Source organism: Acipenser ruthenus, chromosome 14, assembly GCF_902713425.1.
Source record: "Acipenser ruthenus chromosome 14, fAciRut3.2 maternal haplotype, whole genome shotgun sequence".
Classification (NCBI taxonomy): Eukaryota; Metazoa; Chordata; class Actinopteri; order Acipenseriformes; family Acipenseridae; genus Acipenser; species Acipenser ruthenus.
Genome location: NC_081202.1, coordinates 1,760,346 through 1,786,042, shown reverse-complemented (window position 1 = coordinate 1,786,042; position 25,697 = coordinate 1,760,346). Strand labels below are relative to the sequence as shown.

The 25,697-nt window shown below is 43.9% G+C and overlaps 1 protein-coding gene and 2 non-coding genes across 5 annotated transcripts; all 3 read left to right on the top strand.

Annotated features, from left to right (window-relative positions):
• Positions 1 to 2,039: 2,039 nt before the first annotated feature.
• Positions 2,040 to 12,390, top strand: LOC117420138 (solute carrier family 25 member 3). Of its 3 annotated transcripts, none has more exons than XM_058985526.1 (8): positions 2,040 to 2,169; positions 2,445 to 2,606; positions 3,925 to 4,049; positions 7,521 to 7,700; positions 8,113 to 8,294; positions 8,871 to 9,043; positions 9,851 to 9,961; positions 11,975 to 12,390. In XM_058985526.1, exons 2-8 carry the CDS (start codon positions 2,465 to 2,467, stop codon positions 12,133 to 12,135), a joined length of 1,074 nt encoding a protein of 357 aa, XP_058841509.1. In that variant the 5' UTR covers positions 2,040 to 2,169; positions 2,445 to 2,464; the 3' UTR covers positions 12,136 to 12,390. The 3 variants fall into 3 exon arrangements, with proteins under 3 accessions (XP_058841509.1, XP_058841508.1, XP_058841510.1); XM_058985525.1 differs by lacking the exon at positions 3,925 to 4,049 and adding an exon at positions 5,968 to 6,092 and having other exon boundaries at positions 2,041 to 2,169; XM_058985527.1 differs by lacking the exon at positions 3,925 to 4,049 and adding an exon at positions 5,968 to 6,092 and having other exon boundaries at positions 2,058 to 2,175.
• On the top strand, positions 8,341 to 8,588 carry LOC117420167 (small nucleolar RNA SNORA53). The gene has a single exon (XR_004547337.3). It is a non-coding gene; the product is annotated as a small nucleolar RNA SNORA53 (small nucleolar RNA).
• On the top strand, positions 9,391 to 9,638 carry LOC117420165 (small nucleolar RNA SNORA53). Its single transcript, XR_004547336.3, has one exon. It is a non-coding gene; the product is annotated as a small nucleolar RNA SNORA53 (small nucleolar RNA).
• Positions 12,391 to 25,697: the final 13,307 nt, after the last annotated feature.

Sequence of the window (25,697 nt, the reverse complement as noted above, 5' to 3'; positions counted from 1 at the left end):
GTCTAAGTATAGGAATCATGTGCCCTCTGCGTGCCCTTGCTGTAATCACCTTAGCCAGCCAGGCAGCAGCCTCCTCTGGTAGGACAGGACAGGCACACTCTTAAAGGGGCAGCGTCCCTCTTTCTCTGTGTGGCCTGCTGGAAATACACTTCAGTGAGGTGAAGGATCACTCACTGCAGGTGAGAGCACGCTGTCTGTGCTGCATCAGGGGAGGGTCTGTGCTCTTGAAGGTTTCATGTAAACATTTATATAATATGGGCATCATTTCATCAGCGAGCTCTTAAAACCTGAAGGAATCGAACCCCTGTTCCAAAAGGAGGGGCTTATTTAAGGCTGGGCTTGATTAGCTTGTTTCCACAGTATTGAGCTGTATGTTGGGGATCCCGCTGGATCCTGTCTACAGCTCAACCCACCCCATGTCTTTGCAGCAATTAATTTGTGTATTTAGTTCATTAATTGCCTCATTCTTTTCTCTTGATGTGTTGGTTTTTGCTTGTTTATTATTTGCAATGCATGTTTGGTATAGTTGCATTAATGTATTGTTCTTGAGTGCTTTGAGATTTGTAAAGTTGGTTTCACTTTCACTGTATGGAGTATTTTCTTTGCATGTGCACATTATTGTATTGCTAGAGGTTATGTGGGAGGATAAAAAGTGCTGAGGCTCCTTCCTCTTGGTAGCATTGCTCCTAAATGTGCCCCAATCTAGAGTGTGTTTCTAAAAATGTATTTTTATAAAAATTGAACAGTTCTGTGCAGATGCAAGAGTTCCACAAAATGCCATAGAGGAGTCTCAACGGACATGGACGCTTGTACTAGCGAGAGTCAGATCCACGACTGTGATGGCTCTGTATGTTTATTGTCAGACAGATGATAAACAGAAAAGAGGGCATCTGTAAACAAACCCCCTGGGCTAGCGTGTGCTTGGGCCTGGAATGGCTTGGTTTCTACTGGCAGGGGATGGCTGGTGCTGGCACAAGTACATTGCAAGGGTGTTTCACCTGACCTGGTGATGTGCTGTACACAGGACCCCCTACCAGGGAGAGCTCTGAATACACACGGACACAGTGCTGGTCCAGAACACTTGCATACGGACCGTGGAGGAACCAAATGGGGCACATTTTTCAAAGCACAGACAAATTGCAAATGTGTAAATAACTAGTAAGAAAGTCTACCAACATATGTAGTAAAATCCAAGTTCTATCTCGGTTTTCTGCATTTCATTGTCAGGAACGCACTCACTCTCTCGCTTTCAGATTCAAAGTGCTATATTGGCATGACCAATACATAGTATTGTCAAAGCAACTATCTGAATACTGTTTTGTCCTCCCTCCCTGTGTGAGGAGCCTCAGTGTTCACTCTCTGTCCCTCAGGCTGTGACAGGTGCTTGTGTGCCTCTTCTACACAGCTTGTCTGCTCTCCTAAGAGGAGGGGGAGTGTTTTGGGGTCTGGCAGGTCTGGGAATTCTGTGCAGAGATGTTTTATTTTTGGGAAGAAGGCGTCCCTTTATTATATTTAGTGCACTGCAGTAAAAAGTGTATCTCTGTCTCGACCTGATTGAGCTGACAGTGAGCACACAGCCTGTCCTCTTTGGGCAGCATGTCTGCCTGTGTCGGCCCTTCTCCATGGCCAGGCTCGATGGGTTGCTGTGTTTTAGATGAAGCCAACATTGAATTGCTCTTTTTTAAAATATGAATCAATAGTGGGTACTGGCCTAATTCAGCCCTGCATGCACTGTTTGGAGTTTTCCTTTGCATTTGCAGGATATTTTTGCAGAACTCTGTATGAATGGTTTCTGTTGGGTGTTTGTCCCATTGCCATACAGGGCAATGAGTTGGATGACACTTTCAAAAATGTTTAGCCAAATTCTAATTGGGAGTTTTATATGAAGTTTTCTCTTATTGTAATGAAATGACCTGAGTGCTTTTTGCTCGCTCACTGAAACGTCACTTTACAACCCAGCCAATCAGACTGTGGGAAACCCTTCTGAAACCCACTCAATCCCGCCCATTTACGTGTTCTGCACTGTGATTGGCGTTGATGGAAAACGTTAGTCGCCGTGACGTCAGCGCAGTACAATCTAACCGAGCAGCGAGGACGTCCGTTCCCTTGTGAGCCAGCGGCAGTGAACTGGAGTCGCCATCTTATAGACACACACACACACAGAGCGAGGTAAAGGTATTTATTTATTTCGAAACACATGAAGGTGGAAAATTGACTAAATGCAGACGATTCTTTGTAGATTTTGTGTGGCGCTGTTTCGTAGCTCCATGTATTTATTTGTTCTAGATTAGTACAGTAATAGAGCCGGTTTGAGTTGTGCAGAGATGAATTCATTGACACATTTCTGTTTTCTATGGCGGAGGGCGCATTTCTTAATCTTTAACTTTGCTGCTTGTAATCACGTAACTTCTCCGTTGCCTAATACATGTTGTGTCTGTCCGCAGACGACCTCCCCCCTCGGAAGATGTATCCCAGCGCGTTGACTCAGCTGAGCCGGGCGAACCCGTTCAGCGCCCCGCTCTTCTCTCTTCAGCAGCTGGAAGAGCCGAGCCGGACCCCGGCTGCTCCTCCACAGACTCGCCGCCTCGCAGCGGCTGCAGTGGCAGGTAAGCGGGCTTGGGTCCTGTCCGATTCGCTGTGCTTTCTATTGTGTTATGTTGAGGGTAAATGTTTAAGGCTCAGTTGCCCTTCAGTTTGACTTGAGAACTGTCAAAGTAAATTAACGCAGGTATCTTACGGCGAAGGCATTAAACTTAATATTTTATAATCCTTATTTATTATTCTTTTTAAAATCCAGATATATCGGCTACGTCATGTTGCTTTTTAGTAACTAGTACAAATACGTACCATTAGCTGGCAATGCATGTGAGACGGCTTTACCCTCCTGTCATGATTAATTGTACCGTGTTTTTACACTCTTGTGGCTGTATTGGGTGGTAGTTGTGTAGGTTTTATTAAAGAAACGCAGATGTGATCCGCGGATCGAGTCCTCCTCCTCCGTTTTTCGCGGCCTGCAGGCCTCCTCGCGGAGGGCAGAGAAGGACAGGCTTCTCTTTCCGAGCGGGTGCTGCTGCTGAAGGACGAACCGCAGCGAGCTCTGCTGTGGGTGTGTGTTCGTGGTTTTCTGAAGCAGGAAATGTAACCTGTCGGGTCAGCGTTCAGGGTTTGAAAGTCTGAAGGACAAGTCCTTGGTTTTTAAATTGCCTCTATCCTGTGACCCCTAAACCCTGTTAAAGGCCCCAACAAACCGGCTTCTCATTGGCTGTCAGAGTTGCGGACTTTCCTGCGTTTTATTGTTAGGTTTTATTTTTTTTTATTTTACTTACGCTTCAATGCAACAAATTACAACGTGAAAACAAATGCTTAAAGGGTTACAGACTCGATATGTTCACTGTTAGGAATGTGAATACGGTTGCTTCAATTTGGCCTGTCCCCGTATCATTTGACTTGCATTAAGCACTTCAGTTAAACAGGGAATTGCTTGATTGTTGGGGTTATTAAATTGATATGAACATTATTTAAACTTGGTGTCGTTTTAGCCTTGTTAACTTGAAATGGGATATCTGGAGTAAACCACAATATTGCACAATTCTTGCTGTTGCACCAGCTGTATGTTTGTTACCTTAATTGGCAACAGTCATGTCTTTAACAATTTACCAAGGCATGCAAGTGAAGGTGATCTCAAAGTACCCAAAGCCATTTTTTTAAAACCTAAGCTTTAGTTTTCTTGTAATTTCTAAGTTAGTAAACCTGTACGTTAGATTATTGGCAAGACCCAGAAATAGAAACTTTCTCTGATTTCAGTGTGTTTATTCCTGTAAATGTTGACTTTTTTATTTTTTATATACATGGTACAACATACAGTTCCCACATTTGTTAAATGCAAAAAATGGTCCGTTTCTTACATTTCTTGTTTTTCCATAGAGGGAGACAGCTGTGCATTTGGTTCAAATAAGTATTATGCCCTCTGTGGCCTGGGTGGCATTCTTAGCTGTGGTACAACACACACAGCTGTTGTGCCCCTTGACCTGGTTAAATGCAGACTTCAGGTTTGTTTCAGTGCATATGTGTGTGAACCAGTCTTGCAACAAAACCAAACATAATCCTGGTTTCATATATATATATATATATATATATATATATATAATACTAAGAGTGGATATACTTGTCATCATTAGGGCTGTTTACAACATGTTCTGGTGAAATTGGTACTTTGAGAGGTGCTGAAAGGCTCCTTTTAGAACTTCTCCATAACAAGAATATTTAAGTGACCACCAGTGGTGACCCAGTGACTTTGTGGGGTGAATCCCTGTCAAAGCTGACACTGTAACCTGGGGGGAGGGGTGAGACAGGGCTCATATAAACTGCTAAGGAGTGTAAGAATAAAATGTTGTGTTTATAACTTTAAACCTTTTCAATCAAGTATATCCACTTTTTTTTAAAAATCTACTAATAGCATGACGTGCTGTGTGAGCTGTTTATCACAGGAGGAGCCGCGTTCAGTAAGTATGAAGGGCAGCTCCAAGGTCCTGCATACACGTGTACAACAGAGTGCAGGCTGGGCATCTTAACCACTGCAGGGTCGAGCTCGTCTGCATAGCGTACGACATGGTTTATTTAGATTTCCAGAAAGATTGACAAAGTCCCACATAAGATTAATCCTCAACTCAGTAGGGATTCAGGGAAATGCATGCACATGGATTAGGGAGTGGTTAACATATAGAAAACAGAAAGTACTGATTAGAGGAGAAACCTCAAAATGGAGCAAGGTAACCAGTGGTGTACCACAGGGATCAGTATTAGGTCCTCTGCTATTCCTAATCTACATTAATGATTTAGATTCTGGTATAGTAAGCAAACTTGTTAAATTTGCAGACGACACAAAAATAGGAGGAGTGGCAAACACTGTTGCAGCAGCAAAGGTCATTCAAAATGATCTAGACAGCATTCAGAACTGGGCAGACACATGGCAAATGACATTTAATAGAGAAAAGTGTAAGGTACTGCACGCAGGCAATACAAATGTGCATTATAAATATCATATGGGAGATACTGAAATTGAAGAAGGGATCTATGAAAGACCTAGGAGTTTATGTTGACTCAGAAATGTCTTCGTCTAGACAATGTGGGGAAGCTATAAAAAAGGCCAACAAGATGCTTGGATATATTGTGAGAAGTGCTATATTTAAATCAAGGGAAATAATGTTAAAACTTTACAATGCATTAGTAAGACCTCACCTAGAATATTGTTCAGTTCTGGTCACCTCGTTACAAAAAGGATATTGCTGCTCTAGAAACATAGAAGAGCGACCAGAATTATCCCGGGTTTAAAAAGCATGTCGTATCAGACTTTTGACCTGAAAAAAAAGAAACAAGGACCAGGGGTCGCAAATGCAGATTAGATAAAGGGGCATTCAGAACAGAAAATAGGAGGCACTTTTTACACCGAGAATTGTGAGGGTCTGGAACCAACTCCCCAGTAATGTTGTTGAAGCTGACACCCTGGGATCCTTCAAGAAACTGCTTGATGAAATTCTGGGATCAAAAAGCTACTAACAACCAAACGAGCAAGATGGACTGAATGGCCTCCTCCTCTTTTGTAAACTTATGTTCTTATGTCAGCATTCATGGTGTACAGAGCTTGTAACCTCGTCTCACTGACGGGGATGGAGTCTGGACTGGGAGAGTCGCACAGCGCTGTCTGTTACTCAGACAGGACTTCATGGATTTCAAATGGGTTCCTGGTCATTCCCACAATGGGATATTCATATATTATCTTTTTATATATGCTACCAAAGGAATTTATCCCATAATGAAGCTGTACATTCAACACATGTACAGTTTCTCATGTCAGTGTAGATTGTAGTGTTGGTGCCCTCCACCAGTACCTAAAACAGCATGTTTAATAGTTTTTATATATATATATATATATATTAACAGCATGGTGTGTGCTTTGTGTTGCTTTAGACGGAGTAAGCTGTGAATTTGGCTCTTCAAAATACTATGCACTGTGTGGTTTTGGTGGTATCCTGAGTTGTGGAATCACACACACGGCTGTTGTGCCCCTGGATTTGGTGAAATGCCGCCTCCAGGTTTGTATTTGGAATTGTTATGCTGTATTTAAATGTTGTTTACAGCAGGCCTGTACTGACACTGTTTTAAAATCACTGTTTGCAGCCCACGAGCATGTGAGCTGTATTGAACTATTTCCATGCCAGCAACCAGGCGTGGCAGCCTTAGCTTGCAAACACAACTGAAATGTTTTTCTACTGAGCATCAAAAGAAAATATATCACATCTATTTGGATTAAATTCATTAGATGTGATCAAAAAAATGACAAACAGGTGCAGTGACTTTTTATTGTGCTGATTAACAATTGACATCACGAAGATGCTGGAAAATGATCTGTCGCTCTCGGGCAGGTGTTGTGACTCTTGGTCTGCCAGTTCGTGGCCTGTCATTGAGAGAGTGTGTCTGGTTATACCATCTCGCCAGGTTTGAAATTGCTGTCTCTGAGCACCCAAGATGGCGAGCCACAGTATGCTGCCGTAGTCCAGCCTCCAACATGCCGATTACACGAAGGCGCTGCTTGACAGACGTGGCATATTTCTTTATTGCTTTTATTCAAGCTTGCAATTCAACAGCTGAAAGCACTCCATATCCATTGTCCAATCAACTGTATCACTAAGTGATTAAGTGCATGTGCTTCAGCCATAGTCATGCAAGCGTGGCATGGGCAAGGATGAAGGATCGAGTGATTTTAAAAAGAAACCAAAAACATTTTGTCAATGTCCATTATTATTATTATTATTATTATTATTATTATTATTATTATTATTATTATTATTAGTATTATTATTTATTTCTTAGACTCCCTTATCCAGGGCGACTTAGTCATAAACAAATACATTTCAAGAATGACAGTACAAGTATTAATACAATTAAGAGCAAGATAAAATACAATGACTTCGGTTCTAGCAAGTACAAGTATATGACAAAATACGATTCAGTAACGGAGCAGATAACAGTGTCAGTGATAGTTACATCAGGATACGATTAAATACAAAATACTACAGATTAAATAACACTTGTGACAGATTACAGTACTCTGAAGTACAGGATTAAATGCCTTGTATACCTTATTTTTTTGAAGATAAATGTGATATAATAGTGACGTTTCTATTGATGCTCGGTATTGTTGAACTCAGATGTGTTTTATGCCTTTTTGAAAGGAGGATGCAGTTTATTTTTTAATATTATTTCAGTAGTTTTTGCTGAAAGTATTATTCCACAAATAATGCATATTTTATTATTGTTTGCTTTATTAAAGAACCAGTTGCATAGTTTTAAACTACACTAATTACATGTTGTGACCTAATTTGCTGTGTTAAAAAGCATCAAAGCCTGAAGTTTATTATACAGCACGTTATTTACCTTGTAATGTATGTCCGAGTGTTTCTGAAGATGTGGATCACTTCATGCTTAATCCATTTTGACATGCCAATGTCCTTGCCATGCAGGTGAGCCCTGATAAGTACAAGAACATCTTCAAAGGCTTCTCCATCACAATCAAAGAAGATGGCATGCGAGGGCTTGCCCGGGGCTGGGCTCCCACGTTTATTGGTTACTCCATGCAGGGGCTCTGCAAGTTTGGGTTTTACGAGGTGTTCAAGAACGTGTATGGAGATTTTCTGGGAGAGGTAGGTTGGCGTCAGATACTGAACTTGGTTGAATGCTGTGTGGTCTACCTGTTTCCATCTCTACCATCTGAAACTCCAAATCTTAAATTACAAAACAAAAATGTACTTGGAGGAATATAAGGGGGTGCTTGTCTCTGTCTGTCTGTGCCTAAGAGTATGTTTCTCACACTTTCGTTTCTTATATCTCGAAGTGTTTATCCGATTGTGATAAGACTGTTACAGCATTTAGTGCTAGTTCTCTTGGTATTAGAAACGGGGGCTATGTGGTGTCATCTGTCTGTAGGTCTGGTCTAATACTATCTTCTATATGTTTATATTCTTTTGTAAAGGTGTTTATGCTTAAGGTGGGCTTGTAATGTGTTTTTTTTTTTTAAGATTTTCAATTACCAAAATTGTAGTGTTCTCTTTTTAGGAAAATAGCTACATGTGGAGGACCTCCTTATACCTGGCTGCTTCTGCCAGTGCAGAGTTCTTTGCAGATATTGCTCTGGCTCCCATGGAAGCTGCTAAGGTCCGTATTCAAACCCAGCCTGGGTATGCCAACACTCTGAGGCAGGCTGTTCCAAAAATGTATGCGGAGGAAGGTATCTGGGCGTAAGTATTCATTGAACTATCTTATATATTATATATAAATAAATTGCACACGCTCCCTTAGATCCACCTACGGGATGTGTCCCTGAGTTGAGTTCTGCTCTTCTCCCTGTGAGTCCTGCAGTTCCAGCCAGGAAGCATCCAGCAACTTTCCAGGTTGTACAGTCGGAGGTGCTTGAGTCATTGGCGTGTGAGAGCAACACACCTGCACGCCAGCCATTCGTGTTCTGTTGGACAACAGTCTGTCTCGCTGCAGACTGTCTCTCACCAACAGAGCCAGGCTGGTGTGTGGACAGTCTTTTTGTTTTAGTCCCAATTTTCTGATGCTTCTGAATGAACACAGAAGCCATTAAGATTAAATATTTAAAATTAAGCTTATGTCTTGTCATGTAGTGTGCAAAGAGTTAACTATCCAGTGTGTTTCTCAGTGACTATTGATAGTTTTAAAAAGACCCCCCCCCCCCCCCCCCCCCCCCCCCCCCCCAAGTGTCCTGAATTGTAATGGTCACTTGTCTGGGGTGGGTGGGGAGTGTGCTTTAATGTGGCTGTTCAACCTGTTGGCATTTGTTTCTCCTGTAGATTCTACAAGGGTGTTGTCCCCCTGTGGATGAGGCAGATCCCATACACCATGATGAAGTTTGCTTGCTTTGAACGCACAGTTGAAGCCCTGTACAAACATGTGGTACCCAAGCCCCGTAGCGAGTGCAGCAAGGCAGAACAGCTTGTGGTCACATTTGTTGCTGGTTATATCGGTAAGTTTAGCAGGATCCTATCCTCCAGTGTGCCATGCCAGCGTTTCAGTATTCATTCAGGGATGTGTGTGGAGGGGGGAAGGTTGTATGAGACTTCAAAGAATAGGAAAATCATAGACTGCTGTACATTTTATACATGTGCAGGGAGCAGTGAAGTGAAATGTTAGACCTTAACTGTAACTGAGATGAAGGTAAGAGAATATTCTGTAAAGTTTAAGGAATTGGCAGTTTAACATGTAGCCAAATGGATTAGTATGTTTTTGAATTGATATTGAGGTGGGGGTTAGGGCTCTGTTCTACCAATCCCCTTCAGCTAAGATTTAGTTCAAATCCAGTGTAGTAGTTTGCACACGCTCCCTTAGATCCACCTACGGGATGTGTCCCTGAGTTGAGTTCTGCTCTTCTCCCTGTGAGTCCTGCAGTTCCAGCCAGGAAGCATCCAGCAACTTTCCAGGTTGTACAGTCGGAGGTGCTTGAGTCATTGGCGTGTGAGAGCAACACACCTGCACGCCAGCCATTCGTGTTCTGTTGGACAACAGTCTGTCTCGCTGCAGACTGTCTCTCGCCAGCAGAGCCAGGCTGGTGTGTGGACAGTCTCTTATTTTTCTATAGTTTTATTCCTAATGTCTGTGGTGCTTCTGAACAAACACAGAAGCCATTAAGATTAACTCTGCCTTGATTAATGTGTCTACCATAGTCTCCTGAAAGTGAAGGGTATGAAGAGGAATACTAGTCTGAAGAGCGGACGTGAACCCTCCTGTCCGCACTCTGCCAGTACTGATTGTATGTGTGTGTGTTTTCTTGTAGCTGGTGTGTTCTGCGCTATCGTATCTCACCCTGCCGACTCTGTTGTGTCTGTGCTGAATAAGGAGAAGGGTAGCACTGCCCTCCAGGTGCTCCAGAGACTTGGACCCAAAGGTAAGCGACCCCGTGCAGAATTGCAAATCTGTTGGAGATCAAAATAACTGGAATGCAGTGTAATAAGGGAGGGCTAAAAGTTTTCATAAGGAATACATGGTTGACCTTAACAAAGGTCAAATTAAATAACTTTCAGTATCTAGAACATTGCTAAAAAAAAAAAAAAATGTATAGAAATGTCACTATATATAAACACACTACCGGTCAAAAGTTTTAGAACACCTCAATTTTTCCAGTTTTTATTGAAATTTATGCAGTTTAATGTCTCAGTGTACTCTGAAATTAAAGCATAGTACAAATAAACAATTGGAGATAAAAAAAAAAAATCATGGAATCGTTCTGTTTAACAAAATTTTATCTAAATTTGACTCATCAAAGTAGCCACCTTTTGCAGATATAACAGCCAAACACACTCGTGGCATTCTTTCTACAATGGAAATCAAATATTGTTCGGAAAGTTCTTCCCAACACTGTTGCAGAAGTTCCCACAAATGTGTTGCACTTGTAGGTTGCTTTGCTTTCACCCTTCTGTCCAGTTCATCCCAAACCAGCTCGATGGGGTTTAAGTCTGGAGACTGTGCTGGCCATTCCATGATTTGAAGCCTACCGTCTTGTTCTTTTCTTCTAAGGTAGTTCTGACATAGCCTGGAGGTATGTTTTGGGTCATTATCTTGCTGTAGGATGAACACCTGACCAACTAGGCATATACCAGAGGGTATTGCATGGCGCTTTAAAATGCTGTGGTAGCAGTTTTGGTTCAGGGTGCCACTCACTCTGTGCAAGTCGCCGACTCTGGATCCAGCAAAAGAGCCCCAGACCATCACGCTTCCTCCTCCATGTTTGACAGTTGGTGTCACACACCGAGGAACCATCCTTTCGCCTACTCGACGGCGTACAAAAACCCTGCGTGATGAACCGAAGATTTCAAATTTTGATTCATCGGTCCATAAGACCTTCTTCCAGTCTTCAGTAGTCCACTGGTGGTGCTTCATGGCCCAGGCAAGCCTCTTTTTCTTATTTTGCCATCTTAGCAATGGCTTTCTTACTGCTACTCGACCTGTCAAACCTGCAGCTCGAAGTCTTTTCTTCACAGTTGAAACTGAGACTTGTTTACTTCGACCAGTGTTAAGCTGTGCTTGAAGCTGTTGTCCTGTGAGCCGCCTATCACGCAAGCTGTTGACTCTCAGAAACTTGTCTTCTGATTCTGTTGTGGCTTTGGGTCTGCCAGACCTCTTCCTGTCAGAGTTTCCTCCAGTTTCCAAGTGCCTTTTGATGGTGTAGGAAACTGTACTCACTGACACCTTGGCTTTCTTTGCAATTTCTCTAAAGGAAAGACCTACACTTTTAAGGGTTATAATGGTCTGTCTGTCTTCCTTTGTTAATTGCCTTTTTCTCGCCATTATGAGAGCAATATACTACTTCCTGCAGTACAATACTGTCCAAATAATGCTTAAGAGGGTGTAGTAACACAGTCTGTTCCAACACTGCTTTTATACAGACAGAGGGTTTGTAAGTAATCGACAAAAGTTGGGACACTTGTAGGAATTGTTAGCATCGACTTTCAAGGCTTAATTTACTTCCATTGCTGCAGAACAGCTGTAAGTTGTTAACCCATTACTTGTTCCCTGAAAAAAGGCATTTTTGTATAACTCTGAAATGTACATTATTTTTCAGTTTTTGGTAACCTAAACCTTTTTTTTTTAACCTCTGGCAGTTTACCGCTTACCTTTGTACCATTTCAGGTTATTCACTGGACTTGAACTGCTTAAATTTCAATAAAAACTGGAACAATGGGGGTGTTCTAAAACTTTTGACCGGTAGTGTGTGTGTGTGTGTGTATATATATATATATATATATATATATATATATATATATATAATGTATATGTGTGTGTGTGTGTGTGTGTGTGTGTGTGTGTGTGTGTGTGTGTGTGTTTTTTGGAAGTTTAGATGTGCCTTGTTGAACACGTCTCATTCTTCTATAGTGTAATACTCCTCTACCTGTGTTCCCAGGGGTCTGGAAGGGTCTCGTTGCCCGTATCATCATGATCGGTACCCTGACTGCTCTGCAGTGGTTCATCTACGACTCAGTCAAGGTCTACTTCAGGCTGCCCCGCCCCCCTCCCCCCGAGATGCCCGAGTCCCTGAAGAAGAAGCTGGGTCTGACAGAGTAACTCCACCACAAGGACTCTCGCAGCTCTGCTCCAGGAGGGGAGCCAGCCGTGGCATGACTACAAAGAGGAGATGATCAGATTTTATATATTTAAAAAAGAAACACCCCAATCCATCACTCTGCTGCTCTGATGTAATGTAAATGTGGAGAGGGAAAACTCTCATTGCCTGTAAATTAGGGGGAGACCCAGAAATGTGCTGTCGGTTTTATCAACACCTGTCTTTAGTTATGTGAAAATAAACCTCTGTAAACACAACTGTACAGCTTGTTCTGGTTTCATTTAATGGTACTCTGAACAGCACCTGCTGAACGATATGTTTTCATCACGTATGTCGTCTGAGACACCGATACAAGCAGCAGGATCTTGCTTCTTGCAAGCATTGTGTGAAACTGTAGAGGAAGCTACCTGAAGCATGAATGTCAGCTCTGAGTTTACTGCTTTTAGTAGTTCTTGGTTATAGTAAATTAGAAAGGACTACAGTCCCCAATCCCAGAATTCAGGAATTGGCTGTAGCAGAATGCTGGTGTTTTGGGATGAACACATTATCTGTGTTTAAATTGGAGGTATAGCCGAGTGTGTAGATTGGGATACTTTTCTATCGTCCACTGTTTTAGTAGAAAAAAAGCACAGGCATTTTCAATAGAAATATTTGTATTGATTACATGAGTGCATGGAGTAATCGCCTTACACACACTTGCAGTGAGGGGCCACCAACTGGACGAGGCAGCAGACCCCCAGAATAGGTGAGCAGCTGTAAGGGGATCAATCGGAGCCAGAGGGGGGGTATGAATCGGGTGCAAAAGGGGCAGAGCTACGTGCTGCTGTTGAAACTTTTTATTCCACTCTGATGAGAAGCAGCAGTGAGTGGTTTTGTATTTCGATATAACTGAACAGGTTGACCTGTAGAAAGCTGGTTATTCTTGCATCTGACTGATTAACGGTTCACATCTCAACTCATGCAAGAAGTTTTCAGGTAACCAAGCCCCTCTTTGGGATTGCACGTTCTGCTGGTTTGAGGTTGGATGTACTGTTAATACTCTCATGAGTATCATATAAACTTGGTACAGGCGGGGTATCGAGGGCAGATGATCACTGCATGCCTTGTTTTACTAGATTACCTATTTACCATGGTATCTCTCCCCTGGGTGCGTTGTGTTTTGGTGAGCACTAATGCAGGAAAGCAGCGGGCGGGATGGCGAGCTTGTCCTGCTGCTCCAACACAAGCTACCTTAAGAGCCGGTACGATGCGGGCAATGGGTGAAGTTCGTCAGGAGTACTGCATAAAAAAACGAGTGTGTTGTCGTGGCAGTTGGTGATCAAAGAAATAAAACAAAATAAAATTAATAAATAATAATGTCATAGACTTAAAGTCACACCTTTGAAGTCATAATGCATTGCAAGTGTTATTAGGGAATGTTGTGCTGTGTTTTCAAGCGCTTCAATGTGCTGCTCTGCAAGGTTTGGAGACAGCGGGTGCGTTCACGGAGATCAAGAGCAGCCGGAGATCAAGAGCAGCCGCCGCAGGGGAGGGATACCATGGTAAATAGGTTACCTTTTTACCATGGTATCTCTCCCCTGGGTGCGTTGTGTTTTGGTGAGCACTAATGCAGGAAAGAAGCGGGCGGGATGGCGAGCTTGTCCTGCTGCTCCAACACAAGCTACCTTAAGAGCCGGTACGATGCGGTCAATGGGTGAAGTTTGTCAGGAGTACTGCATAAAAAAACGAGTGTGTTGTCGTGGCAGTTGGTGATCAAAGAAATAAAACAAAATACAATCAATAAATAATAATGTCATAGACTTAAAATCACACCTTTGAAGTCATAATGCATTGCAAGTGTTATTAGGGAATGTTGTGCTGTGTTTTCAAGCGCTTCAATGTGCTGCTCTGCAAGGTTTGGAGACAGCGGGTGCGTTCACGGAGATCAAGAGCAGCCGGCGCAAAACACAACGCACCCAGGGGAGAGATACCATGGTAAATAGGTTACCTATTTACCTATTTTTGTTTCGGCGAACGGTTTTGGTGAGCAGTAATGCAGGAAAGCAGCGGGCGGGATGGCGAGCTTGTCCTGCTGCTCCAACACAAGCTACCTTAAGAGCCGGTACGATGCGGGCAATGGGTGAAGTTCGTCAGGAGTACTGCATAAAAAAACGAGTGTGTTGTCGTGTCAGTTGGTGTTCAAAGAAATAAAACAAAATAAAATCAATAAATAATAATGTCATAGACTTAAAGTCATACCTTTGAAGTCATAATGCATTGCAAGTGTTATTAGGGAATGTTGTGCTGTGTTTTCAAGCGCTTCAAGCGCTTCAATGTGACAGCGGGTGCGTTCACGGAGATCAACAGCAGCCGGAGATCAAGAGCAGCCGCCGCAGGGGAGGGATACCATGGTAAATAGGATACCTATTTACCATGGTATCTCTCCCCTGGGTGCGTTGTGTTTTGGTGAGCACTAATGCAGGAAAGCAGCGGGCGGGATGGCGAGCTTGTCCTGCTGCTCCAACACAAGTTACCTTAAGAGCCGGTACGATGCGGGCAATGGGTGAAGTTCGTCAGGAGTACTGCATAAAAAAAACGAGTGTGTTGTCGTGGCAGTTGGTGATCAAAGAAATAAAACAAAATAAAATCAATAAATAATAATATCATAGACTTAAAGTCACACCTTTGAAGTCATAATGCATTGCAAGTGTTATTAGGGAATGTTGTGCTGTGTTTTCAAGCGCTTCAATGTGCTGCTCTGCAAGGTTTGGAGACAGCGGGTGCGTTCACGGAGATCAAGAGCAGCCGGCGCAAAACACAACGCACCCAGGGGAGAGATACCATGGTAAATAGGTTACCTATTTACCTATTTTTGTTTCGGCGAACGGTTTTGGTGAGTAGTAATGCAGGAAAGCAGCGGGCGGGATGGCGAGCTTGTCCTGCTGCTCCAACACAAGCTACCTTAAGAGCCGGTACGATGCGGGCAATGGGTGAAGTTCGTCAGGAGTACTGCATAAAAAAACGAGTGTGTTGTCGTGGCAGTTGGTGATCAAAGAAATAAAACAAAATAAAATCAATAAATAATAATGTCATAGACTTAAAGTCATACCTTTGAAGTCATAATGCATTGCAAGTGTTATTAGGGAATGTTGTGCTGTGTTTTCAAGCGCTTCAAGCGCTTCAATGTGACAGCGGGTGCGTTCACGGAGATCAACAGCAGCCGGAGATCAAGAGCAGCCGCCGCAGGGGAGGGATACCATGGTAAATAGGTTACCTATTTACCATGGTATCTCTCCCCTGGGTGCGTTGTGTTTTGGTGAGCACTAATGCAGGAAAGCAGCGGGCGGGATGGCGAGCTTGTCCTGCTGCTCCAACACAAGCTACCTTAAGAGCCGGTAGGATGCGGTCAATGGGTGAAGTTCGTCAGGAGTACTGCATAAAAAAACGAGTGTGTTGTCGTGGCAGTTGGTGATCAAAGAAATAAAACAAAATAAAATTAATAAATAATAATGTCATAGACTTAAAGTCACACCTTTGAAGTCATAATGCATTGCAAGTGTTATTAGGGAATGTTGTGCTGTGTTTTCAAGCACTTCAATGTGCTGCTCTGCAAGGTTTGGAGACAGCGGGTGCGTTCACGGAGATCAAGAGCAGCCGGAGATCAAGAGCAGCCGCCGCAGGGGAGAGATACCATGGTAAATAGGTTACCTATTTACCATGGTATCTCTCCCCTGGGTGCGATGTGTTTTGGTGAGCACTAATGCAGGAAAGCAGCGGGCGGGATGGCGAGGTTGTCCTGCTGCTCCAACACAAGTTACCTTAAGAGCCGGTACGATGCGGGCAATGGGTGAAGTTCGTCAGGAGTACTGCATAAAAAAACGAGTGTGTTGTCGTGGCAGTTGGTGTTCAAAGAAATAAAACAAAATAAAATCAATAAATAATAATGTCATAGACTTAAAGTCATACCTTTGAAGTCATAATGCATTGCAAGTGTTATTAGGGAATGTTGTGCTGTGTTTTCAAGCGCTTCAAGCGCTTCAATGTGACAGCGGGTGCGTTCACGGAGATCAACAGCAGCCGGAGATCAAGAGCAGCCGCCGCAGGGGAGGGATACCATGGTAAATAGGTTACCTATTTACCATGGTATCTCTCCCCTGGGTGCGTTGTGTTTTGGTGAGCACTAATGCAGGAAAGCAGCGGGCGGGATGGCGAGCTTGTCCTGCTGCTCCAACACAAGTTACCTTAAGAGCCGGTACGATGCGGGCAATGGGTGAATTTCGTCAGGAGTACTGCATAAAAAAAACGAGTGTGTTGTCGTGGCAGTTGGTGATCAAAGAAATAAAACAAAATAAAATCAATAAATAATAATGTCATAGACTTAAAGTCACACCTTTGAAGTCATAATGCATTGCAAGTGTTATTAGGGAATGTTGTGCTGTGTTTTCAAGCACTTCAATGTGCTGCTCTGCAAGGTTTGGAGACAGCGGGTGCGTTCACGGAGATCAAGAGCAGCCGGAGATCAAGAGCAGCCGCCGCAGGGGAGGGATACCATGGTAAATAGGTTACCTATTTACCATGGTATCTCTCCCCTGGGTGCGATGTGTTTTGGTGAGCACTAATGCAGGAAAGCAGCGGGCGGGATGGCGAGCTTGTCCTGCTGCTCCAACACAAGCTACCTTAAGAGCCGGTACGATGCGGGCAATGGGTGAAGTTCGTCAGGAGTACTGCATAAAAAAACGAGTGTGTTGTCGTGGCAGATGGTGTTCAAAGAAATAAAACAAAATAAAATCAATAAATAATAATGTCATAGACTTAAAGTCATACCTTTGAAGTCATAATGCATTGCAAGTGTTATTAGGGAATGTTGTGCTGTGTTTTCAAGCGCTTCAAGCGCTTCAATGTGACAGCGGGTGCGTTCACGGAGATCAACAGCAGCCGGAGATCAAGAGCAGCCGCCGCAGGGGAGGGATACCATGGTAAATAGGTTATCTATTTACCATGGTATCTCTCCCCTGGGTGCGTTGTGTTTTGGTGAGCACTAATGCAGGAAAGCAGCGGGCGGGATGGCGAGCTTGTCCTGCTGCTCCAACACAAGTTACCTTAAGAGCCGGTACGATGCGGTCAATGGGTGAATTTCGTCAGGAGTACTGCATAAAAAAAACGAGTGTGTTGTCGTGGCAGTTGGTGATCAAAGAAATAAAACAAAATAAAATCAATAAATAATAATGTCATAGACTTAAAGTCACACCTTTGAAGTCATAATGCATTGCAAGTGTTATTAGGGAATGTTGTGCTGTGTTTTCAAGCGCTTCAATGTGCTGCTCTGCAAGGTTTGGAGACAGCGGGTGCGTTCACGGAGATCAATAGCAGCCGGAGATCAAGAGCAGCCGCCGCAGGGGAGGGATACCATGGTAAATAGGTTACCTATTTACCATGGTATCTCTCCCCTGGGTGCGTTGTGTTTTGGTGAGCACTAATGCAGGAAAGCAGCGGGCGGGATGGCGAGTTTGTCCTGCTGCTCCAACACAAGTTACCTTAAGAGCCGGTACGATGCGGGCAATGGGTGAAGTTCGTCAGGAGTACTGCATAAAAAAAACGAGTGTGTTGTCGTGGCAGTTGGTGATCAAAGAAATAAAACAAAATAAAATCAATAAATAATAATATCATAGACTTAAAGTCACACCTTTGAAGTCATAATGCATTGCAAGTGTTATTAGGGAATGTTGTGCTGTGTTTTCAAGCGCTTCAATGTGCTGCTCTGCAAGGTTTGGAGACAGCGGGTGCGTTCACGGAGATCAAGAGCAGCCGGCGCAAAACACAACGCACCCAGGGGAGAGATACCATGGTAAATAGGTTACCTATTTACCTATTTTTGTTTCGGCGAACGGTTTTGGTGAGTAGTAATGCAGGAAAGCAGCGGGCGGGATGGCAAGCTTGTCCTGCTGCTCCAACACAAGCTACCTTAAGAGCCGGTACGATGCGGGCAATGGGTGAAGTTCGTCAGGAGTACTGCATAAAAAAACGAGTGTGTTGTCGTGGCAGTTGGTGATCAAAGAAATAAAACAAAATAAAATCAATAAATAATAATGTCATAGACTTAAAGTCATACCATTGAAGTCATAATGCATTGCAAGTGTTATTAGGGAATGTTGTGCTGTGTTTTCAAGCGCTTCAAGCGCTTCAATGTGACAGCGGGTGCGTTCACGGAGATCAACAGCAGCCGGAGATCAAGAGCAGCCGCCGCAGGGGAGGGATACCATGGTAAATAGGTTACCTATTTACCATGGTATCTCTCCCCTGGGTGCGTTGTGTTTTGGTGAGCACTAATGCAGGAAAGCAGCGGGCGGGATGGCGAGCTTGTCCTGCTGCTCCAACACAAGCTACCTTAAGAGCCGGTACGATGCGGTCAATGGGTGAAGTTCGTCAGGAGTACTGCATAAAAAAACGAGTGTGTTGTCGTGGCAGTTGGTGATCAAAGAAATAAAACAAAATAAAATTAATAATTAATAATGTCATAGACTTAAAGTCACACCTTTGAAGTCATAATGCATTGCAAGTGTTATTAGGGAATGTTGTGCTGTGTTTTCAAGCACTTCAATGTGCTGCTCTGCAAGGTTTGGAGACAGCGGGTGCGTTCACGGAGATCAAGAGCAGCCGGAGATCAAGAGCAGCCGCCGCAGGGGAGGGATACCATGGTAAATAGGTTACCTATTTACCATGGTATCTCTCCCCTGGGTGCGATGTGTTTTGGTGAGCACTAATGCAGGAAAGCAGCGGGCGGGATGGCGAGCTTGTCCTGCTGCTCCAACACAAGTTACCTTAAGAGCCGGTACGATGCGGGCAATGGGTGAAGTTCGTCAGGAGTACTGCATAAAAAAAACGAGTGTGTTGTCGTGGCAGTTGGTGATCAAAGAAATAAAACAAAATAAAATCAATAAATAATAATGTCATAGACTTAAAGTCACACCTTTGAAGTCATAATGCATTGCAAGTGTTATTAGGGTATGTTGTGCTGTGTTTTCAAGCGCTTCAATGTGCTGCTCTGCAAGGTTTGAAGACAGCGGGTGCGTTCACGGAGATCAAGAGCAGCCGGCGCAAAACACAACGCACCCAGGGGAGAGATACCATGGTAAATAGGTTAATAGGTTACCTATTTACCTATTTTTGGTTACCTATTTACCTATTTTTGTTTCGGCGAACGGTTTTGGTGAGTAGTAATGCAGGAAAGCAGCGGGCGGGATGGCGAGCTTGTCCTGCTGCTCCAACACAAGCTACCTTAAGAGCCGGTACGATGCGGGCAATGGGTGAAGTTCGTCAGGAGTACTGCATAAAAAAACGAGTGTGTTGTCGTGGCAGTTGGTGATCAAAGAAATAAAACAAAATAAAATCAATAAATAATAATGTCATAGACTTAAAGTCATACCTTTGAAGTCATAATGCATTGCAAGTGTTATTAGGGAATGTTGTGCTGTGTTTTCAAGCGCTTCAAGCGCGTCAACGTGACAGCGGGTGCGTTCACGGAGATCAACAGCAGCCGGAGATCAAGAGCAGCCGCCGCAGGGGAGGGATACCATGGTAAATAGGTTACCTATTTACCATGGTATCTCTCCCCTGGGTGCGTTGTGTTTTGGTGAGCACTAATGCAGGAAAGCAGCGGGCGGGATGGCGAGCTTGTCCTGCTGCTCCAACACAAGTTACCTTAAGAGCCGGTACGATGCGGGCAATGGGTGAAGTTCGTCAGGAGTACTGCATAAAAAAAACGAGTGTGTTGTCGTGGCAGTTGGTGATCAAAGAAATAAAACAAAATAAAATCAATAAATAATAATATCATAGACTTAAAGTCACACCTTTGAAGTCATAATGCATTGCAAGTGTTATTAGGGAATGTTGTGCTGTGTTTTCAAGCGCTTCAATGTGCTGCTCTGCAAGGTTTGGAGACAGCGGGTGCGTTCACGGAGATCAAGAGCAGCCGGCGCAAAACACAACGCACCCAGGGGAGAGATACCTTTTAAATAGGTTACCTATTTACCTATTTTTGTTTCGGCGAACGGTTTTGGTGAGTAGTAATGCAGGAATGCAGCGGGCGGGATGGCGAGCTTGTCCTGCTGCTCCAACACAAGCTACCTTAAGAGCCGGTACGATGCGGGCAATGGGTGAAGTTCGTCAGGAGTACTGCATAAAAAAACGAGTGTGTTGTCGTGGCAGTTGGTGTTCAAAGAAATAAAACAAAATAAAATCAATAAATAATAATGTCATAGACTTAAAGTCATACCTTTGAAGTCATAATGCATTGCAAGTGTTATTAGGGAATGTTGTGCTGTGTTTTCAAGCGCTTCAAGCGCTTCAATGTGACAGCGGGTGCGTTCACGGAGATCAACAGCAGCCGGAGATCAAGAGCAGCCGCCGCATGGGAGGGATACCATGGTAAATAGGTTATCTATTTACCATGGTATCTCTCCCCTGTGTGCGTTGTGTTTTGGTGAGCACTAATGCAGGAAAGCAGCGGGCGGGATGGCGAGCTTGTCCTGCTGCTCCAACACAAGTTACCTTAAGAGCCGGTACGATGCGGGCAATGGGTGAATTTCGTCAGGAGTACTGCATAAAAAAAACGAGTGTGTTGTCGTGGCAGTTGGTGATCAAAGAAATAAAACAAAATAAAATCAATAAATAATAATGTCATAGACTTAAAGTCACACCTTTGAAGTCATAATGCATTGCAAGTGTTATTAGGGAATGTTGTGCTGTGTTTTCAAGCGCTTCAATGTGCTGCTCTGCAAGGTTTGGAGACAGCGGGTGCGTTCACGGAGATCAAGAGCAGCCGGAGATCAAGAGCAGCCGCCGCAGGGGAGGGATACCATGGTAAATAGGTTACCTATTTACCATGGTATCTCTCCCCTGGGTGCGTTGTGTTTTGGTGAGCACTAATGCAGGAAAGCAGCGGGCGGGATGGCGAGCTTGTCCTGCTGCTCCAACACAAGTTACCTTAAGAGCCGGTACGATGCGGGCAATGGGTGAAGTTCGTCAGGAGTACTGCATAAAAAAAACGAGTGTGTTGTCGTGGCAGTTGGTGATCAAAGAAATAAAATAAAACAAAATAAAATCAATAAATAATAATATCATAGACTTAAAGTCACACCTTTGAAGTCATAATGCATTGCAAGTGTTATTAGGGAATGTTGTGCTGTGTTTTCAAGCGCTTCAATGTGCTGCTCTGCAAGGTATGGAGACAGCGGGTGCGTTCACGGAGATCAAGAGCAGCCGGCGCAAAACACAACGCACCCAGGGGAGAGATACCATGGTAAATAGGTTACCTATTTACCTATTTTTGTTTCGGCGAACGGTTTTGGTGAGTAGTAATGCAGGAAAGCAGCGGGCGGGATGGCGAGCTTGTCCTGCTGCTCCAACACAAGCTACCTTAAGAGCCGGTACGATGCGGGCAATGGGTGAAGTTCGTCAGGAGTACTGCATAAAAAAAAACGAGTGTGTTGTCGTGGCAGTTGGTGATCAAAGAAATAAAACAAAATAAAATCAATAAATAATAATGTCATAGACTTAAAGTCATACCTTTGAAGTCATAATGCATTGCACGTGTTATTAGGGAATGTTGTGCTGTGTTTTCAAGCGCTTCAAGCGCTTCAATGTGACAGCGGGTGCGTTCACGGAGATCAACAGCAGCCGGAGATCAAGAGCAGCCGCCGCAGGGGAGGGATACCATGGTAAATAGGTTACCTATTTACCATGGTATCTCTCCCCTGGGTGCGTTGTGTTTTGGTGAGCACTAATGCAGGAAAGCAGCGGGCGGGATGGCGAGCTTGTCCTGCTGCTCCAACACAAGTTACCTTAAGAGCCGGTACGATGCGGGCAATGGGTGAAGTTCGTCAGGAGTACTGCATAAAAAAAAACGAGTGTGTTGTCGTGGCAGTTGGTGATCAAAGAAATAAAACAAAATAAAATCAATAAATAATAATATCATAGACTTAAAGTCACACCTTTGAAGTCATAATGCATTGCAAGTGTTATTAGGGAATGTTGTGCTGTGTTTTCAAGCGCTTCAATGTGCTGCTCTGCAAGGTTTGGAGACAGCGGGTGCGTTCACGGAGATCAAGAGCAGCCGGCGCAAAACACAACGCACCCAGGGGAGAGATACCATGGTAAATAGGTTAATAGGTTACCTATTTACCTATTTTTGGTTACCTATTTACCTATTTTTGTTTCGGCGAACGGTTTTCGTGAGTAGTAATGCAGGAAAGCAGCGGGCGGGATGGCGAGCTTGTCCTGCTGTTCCAACACAAGCTACCTTAAGAGCCGGTACGATGCGGGCAATGGTTGAAGTTCGTCAGGAGTACTGCATAAAAAAACGAGTGTGTTGTCGTGGCAGTTGGTGATCAAAGAAATAAAACAAAATAAAATCAATAAATAATAATGTCATAGACTTAAAGTCATACCTTTGAAGTCATAATGCATTGCAAGTGTTATTAGGGAATGTTGTGCTGTGTTTTCAAGCGCTTCAAGCGCGTCAATGTGACAGCGGGTGCGTTCACGGAGATCAACAGCAGCCGGAGATCAAGAGCAGCCGCCGCAGGGGAGGGATACCATGGTAAATAGGTTACCTATTTACCATGGTATCTCTCCCCTGGGTGCGTTGTGTTTTGGTGAGCACTAATGCAGGAAAGCAGCGGGCGGGATGGCGAGCTTGTCCTGCTGCTCCAACACAAGTTACCTTAAGAGCCGGTACGATGCGGGCAATGGGTGAAGTTCGTCAGGAGTACTGCATAAAAAAAACGAGTGTGTTGTCGTGGCAGTTGGTGATCAAAGAAATAAAACAAAATAAAATCAATAAATAATAATATCATAGACTTAAAGTCACACCTTTGAAGTCATAATGCATTGCAAGTGTTATTAGGGAATGTTGTGCTGTGTTTTCAAGCGCTTCAATGTGCTGCTCTGCAAGGTTTGGAGACAGCGGGTGCGTTCACGGAGATCAAGAGCAGCCGGCGCAAAACACAACGCACCCAGGGGAGAGATACCATTTAAATAGGTTACCTATTTACCTATTTTTGTTTCGGCGAACGGTTTTGGTGAGTAGTAATGCAGGAAAGCAGCGGGCGGGATGGCGAGCTTGTCCTGCTGCTCCAACACAAGTTACCTTAAGAGCCGGTACGATGCGGGCAATGGGTGAAGTTCGTCAGGAGTACTGCATAAAAAAACGAGTGTGTTGTCGTGGCAGTTGGTGTTCAAAGAAATAAAACAAAATAAAATCAATAAATAATAATGTCATAGACTTAAAGTCATACCTTTGAAGTCATAATGCATTGCAAGTGTTATTAGGGAATGTTGTGCTGTGTTTTCAAGCGCTTCAAGCGCTTCAATGTGACAGCGGGTGCGTTCACGGAGATCAACAGCAGCCGGAGATCAAGAGCAGCCGCCGCATGGGAGGGATACCATGGTAAATAGGTTATCTATTTACCATGGTATCTCTCCCCTGTGTGCGTTGTGTTTTGGTGAGCACTAATGCAGGAAAGCAGCGGGCGGGATGGCGAGCTTGTCCTGCTGCTCCAACACAAGTTACCTTAAGAGCCGGTACGATGCGGGCAATGGGTGAATTTCGTCAGGAGTACTGCATAAAAAAAACGAGTGTGTTGTCGTGGCAGTTGGTGATCAAAGAAATAAAACAAAATAAAATCAATAAATAATAATGTCATAGACTTAAAGTCACACCTTTGAAGTCATAATGCATTGCAAGTGTTATTAGGGAATGTTGTGCTGTGTTTTCAAGCGCTTCAATGTGCTGCTCTGCAAGGTTTGGAGACAGCGGGTGCGTTCACGGAGATCAAGAGCAGCCGGAGATCAAGAGCAGCCGCCGCAGGGGAGGGATACCATGGTAAATAGGTTACCTATTTACCATGGTATCTCTCCCCTGGGTGCGTTGTGTTTTGGTGAGCACTAATGCAGGAAAGCAGCGGGCGGGATGGCGAGCTTGTCCTGCTGCTCCAACACAAGTTACCTTAAGAGCCGGTACGATGCGGGCAATGGGTGAAGTTCGTCAGGAGTACTGCATAAAAAAAACGAGTGTGTTGTCGTGGCAGTTGGTGATCAAAGAAATAAAATAAAACAAAATAAAATCAATAAATAATAATATCATAGACTTAAAGTCACACCTTTGAAGTCATAATGCATTGCAAGTGTTATTAGGGAATGTTGTGCTGTGTTTTCAAGCGCTTCAATGTGCTGCTCTGCAAGGTATGGAGACAGCGGGTGCGTTCACGGAGATCAAGAGCAGCCGGCGCAAAACACAACGCACCCAGGGGAGAGATACCATGGTAAATAGGTTACCTATTTACCTATTTTTGTTTCGGCGAACGGTTTTGGTGAGTAGTAATGCAGGAAAGCAGCGGGCGGGATGGCGAGCTTGTCCTGCTGCTCCAACACAAGCTACCTTAAGAGCCGGTACGATGCGGGCAATGGGTGAAGTTCGTCAGGAGTACTGCATAAAAAAAAACGAGTGTGTTGTCGTGGCAGTTGGTGATCAAAGAAATAAAACAAAATAAAATCAATAAATAATAATGTCATAGACTTAAAGTCATACCTTTGAAGTCATAATGCATTGCACGTGTTATTAGGGAATGTTGTGCTGTGTTTTCAAGCGCTTCAAGCGCTTCAATGTGACAGCGGGTGCGTTCACGGAGATCAACAGCAGCCGGAGATCAAGAGCAGCCGCCGCAGGGGAGGGATACCATGGTAAATAGGTTACCTATTTACCATGGTATCTCTCCCCTGGGTGCGTTGTGTTTTGGTGAGCACTAATGCAGGAAAGCAGCGGGCGGGATGGCGAGCTTGTCCTGCTGCTCCAACACAAGTTACCTTAAGAGCCGGTACGATGCGGGCAATGGGTGAAGTTCGTCAGGAGTACTGCATAAAAAAAACGAGTGTGTTGTCGTGGCAGTTGGTGATCAAAGAAATAAAACAAAATAAAATCAATAAATAATAATATCATAGACTTAAAGTCACACCTTTGAAGTCATAATGCATTGCAAGTGTTATTAGGGAATGTTGTGCTGTGTTTTCAAGCGCTTCAATGTGCTGCTCTGCAAGGTTTGGAGACAGCGGGTGCGTTCACGGAGATCAAGAGCAGCCGGCGCAAAACACAACGCACCCAGGGGAGAGATACCATGGTAAATAGGTTAATAGGTTACCTATTTACCTATTTTTGGTTACCTATTTACCTATTTTTGTTTCGGCGAACGGTTTTCGTGAGTAGTAATGCAGGAAAGCAGCGGGCGGGATGGCGAGCTTGTCCTGCTGTTCCAACACAAGCTACCTTAAGAGCCGGTACGATGCGGGCAATGGTTGAAGTTCGTCAGGAGTACTGCATAAAAAAACGAGTGTGTTGTCGTGGCAGTTGGTGATCAAAGAAATAAAACAAAATAAAATCAATAAATAATAATGTCATAGACTTAAAGTCATACCTTTGAAGTCATAATGCATTGCAAGTGTTATTAGGGAATGTTGTGCTGTGTTTTCAAGCGCTTCAAGCGCGTCAATGTGACAGCGGGTGCGTTCACGGAGATCAACAGCAGCCGGAGAT

Excerpts from the sequence above, each read along its gene's own strand:
- LOC117420138 (XM_058985526.1), top strand. The coding sequence starts at position 2,465 with ATGTATCCCAGCGCGTTGACTCAGCTGAGCCGGGCGAACCCGTTCAGC. Across the intron at positions 2,607-3,924 it reads CGCAGCGGCTGCAGTGGCAG|AGGGAGACAGCTGTGCATTT; the intron begins GTAAGCGGGCTT and ends GTTTTTCCATAG. Across the intron at positions 9,044-9,850 it reads ATTTGTTGCTGGTTATATCG|CTGGTGTGTTCTGCGCTATC; the intron begins GTAAGTTTAGCA and ends GTTTTCTTGTAG.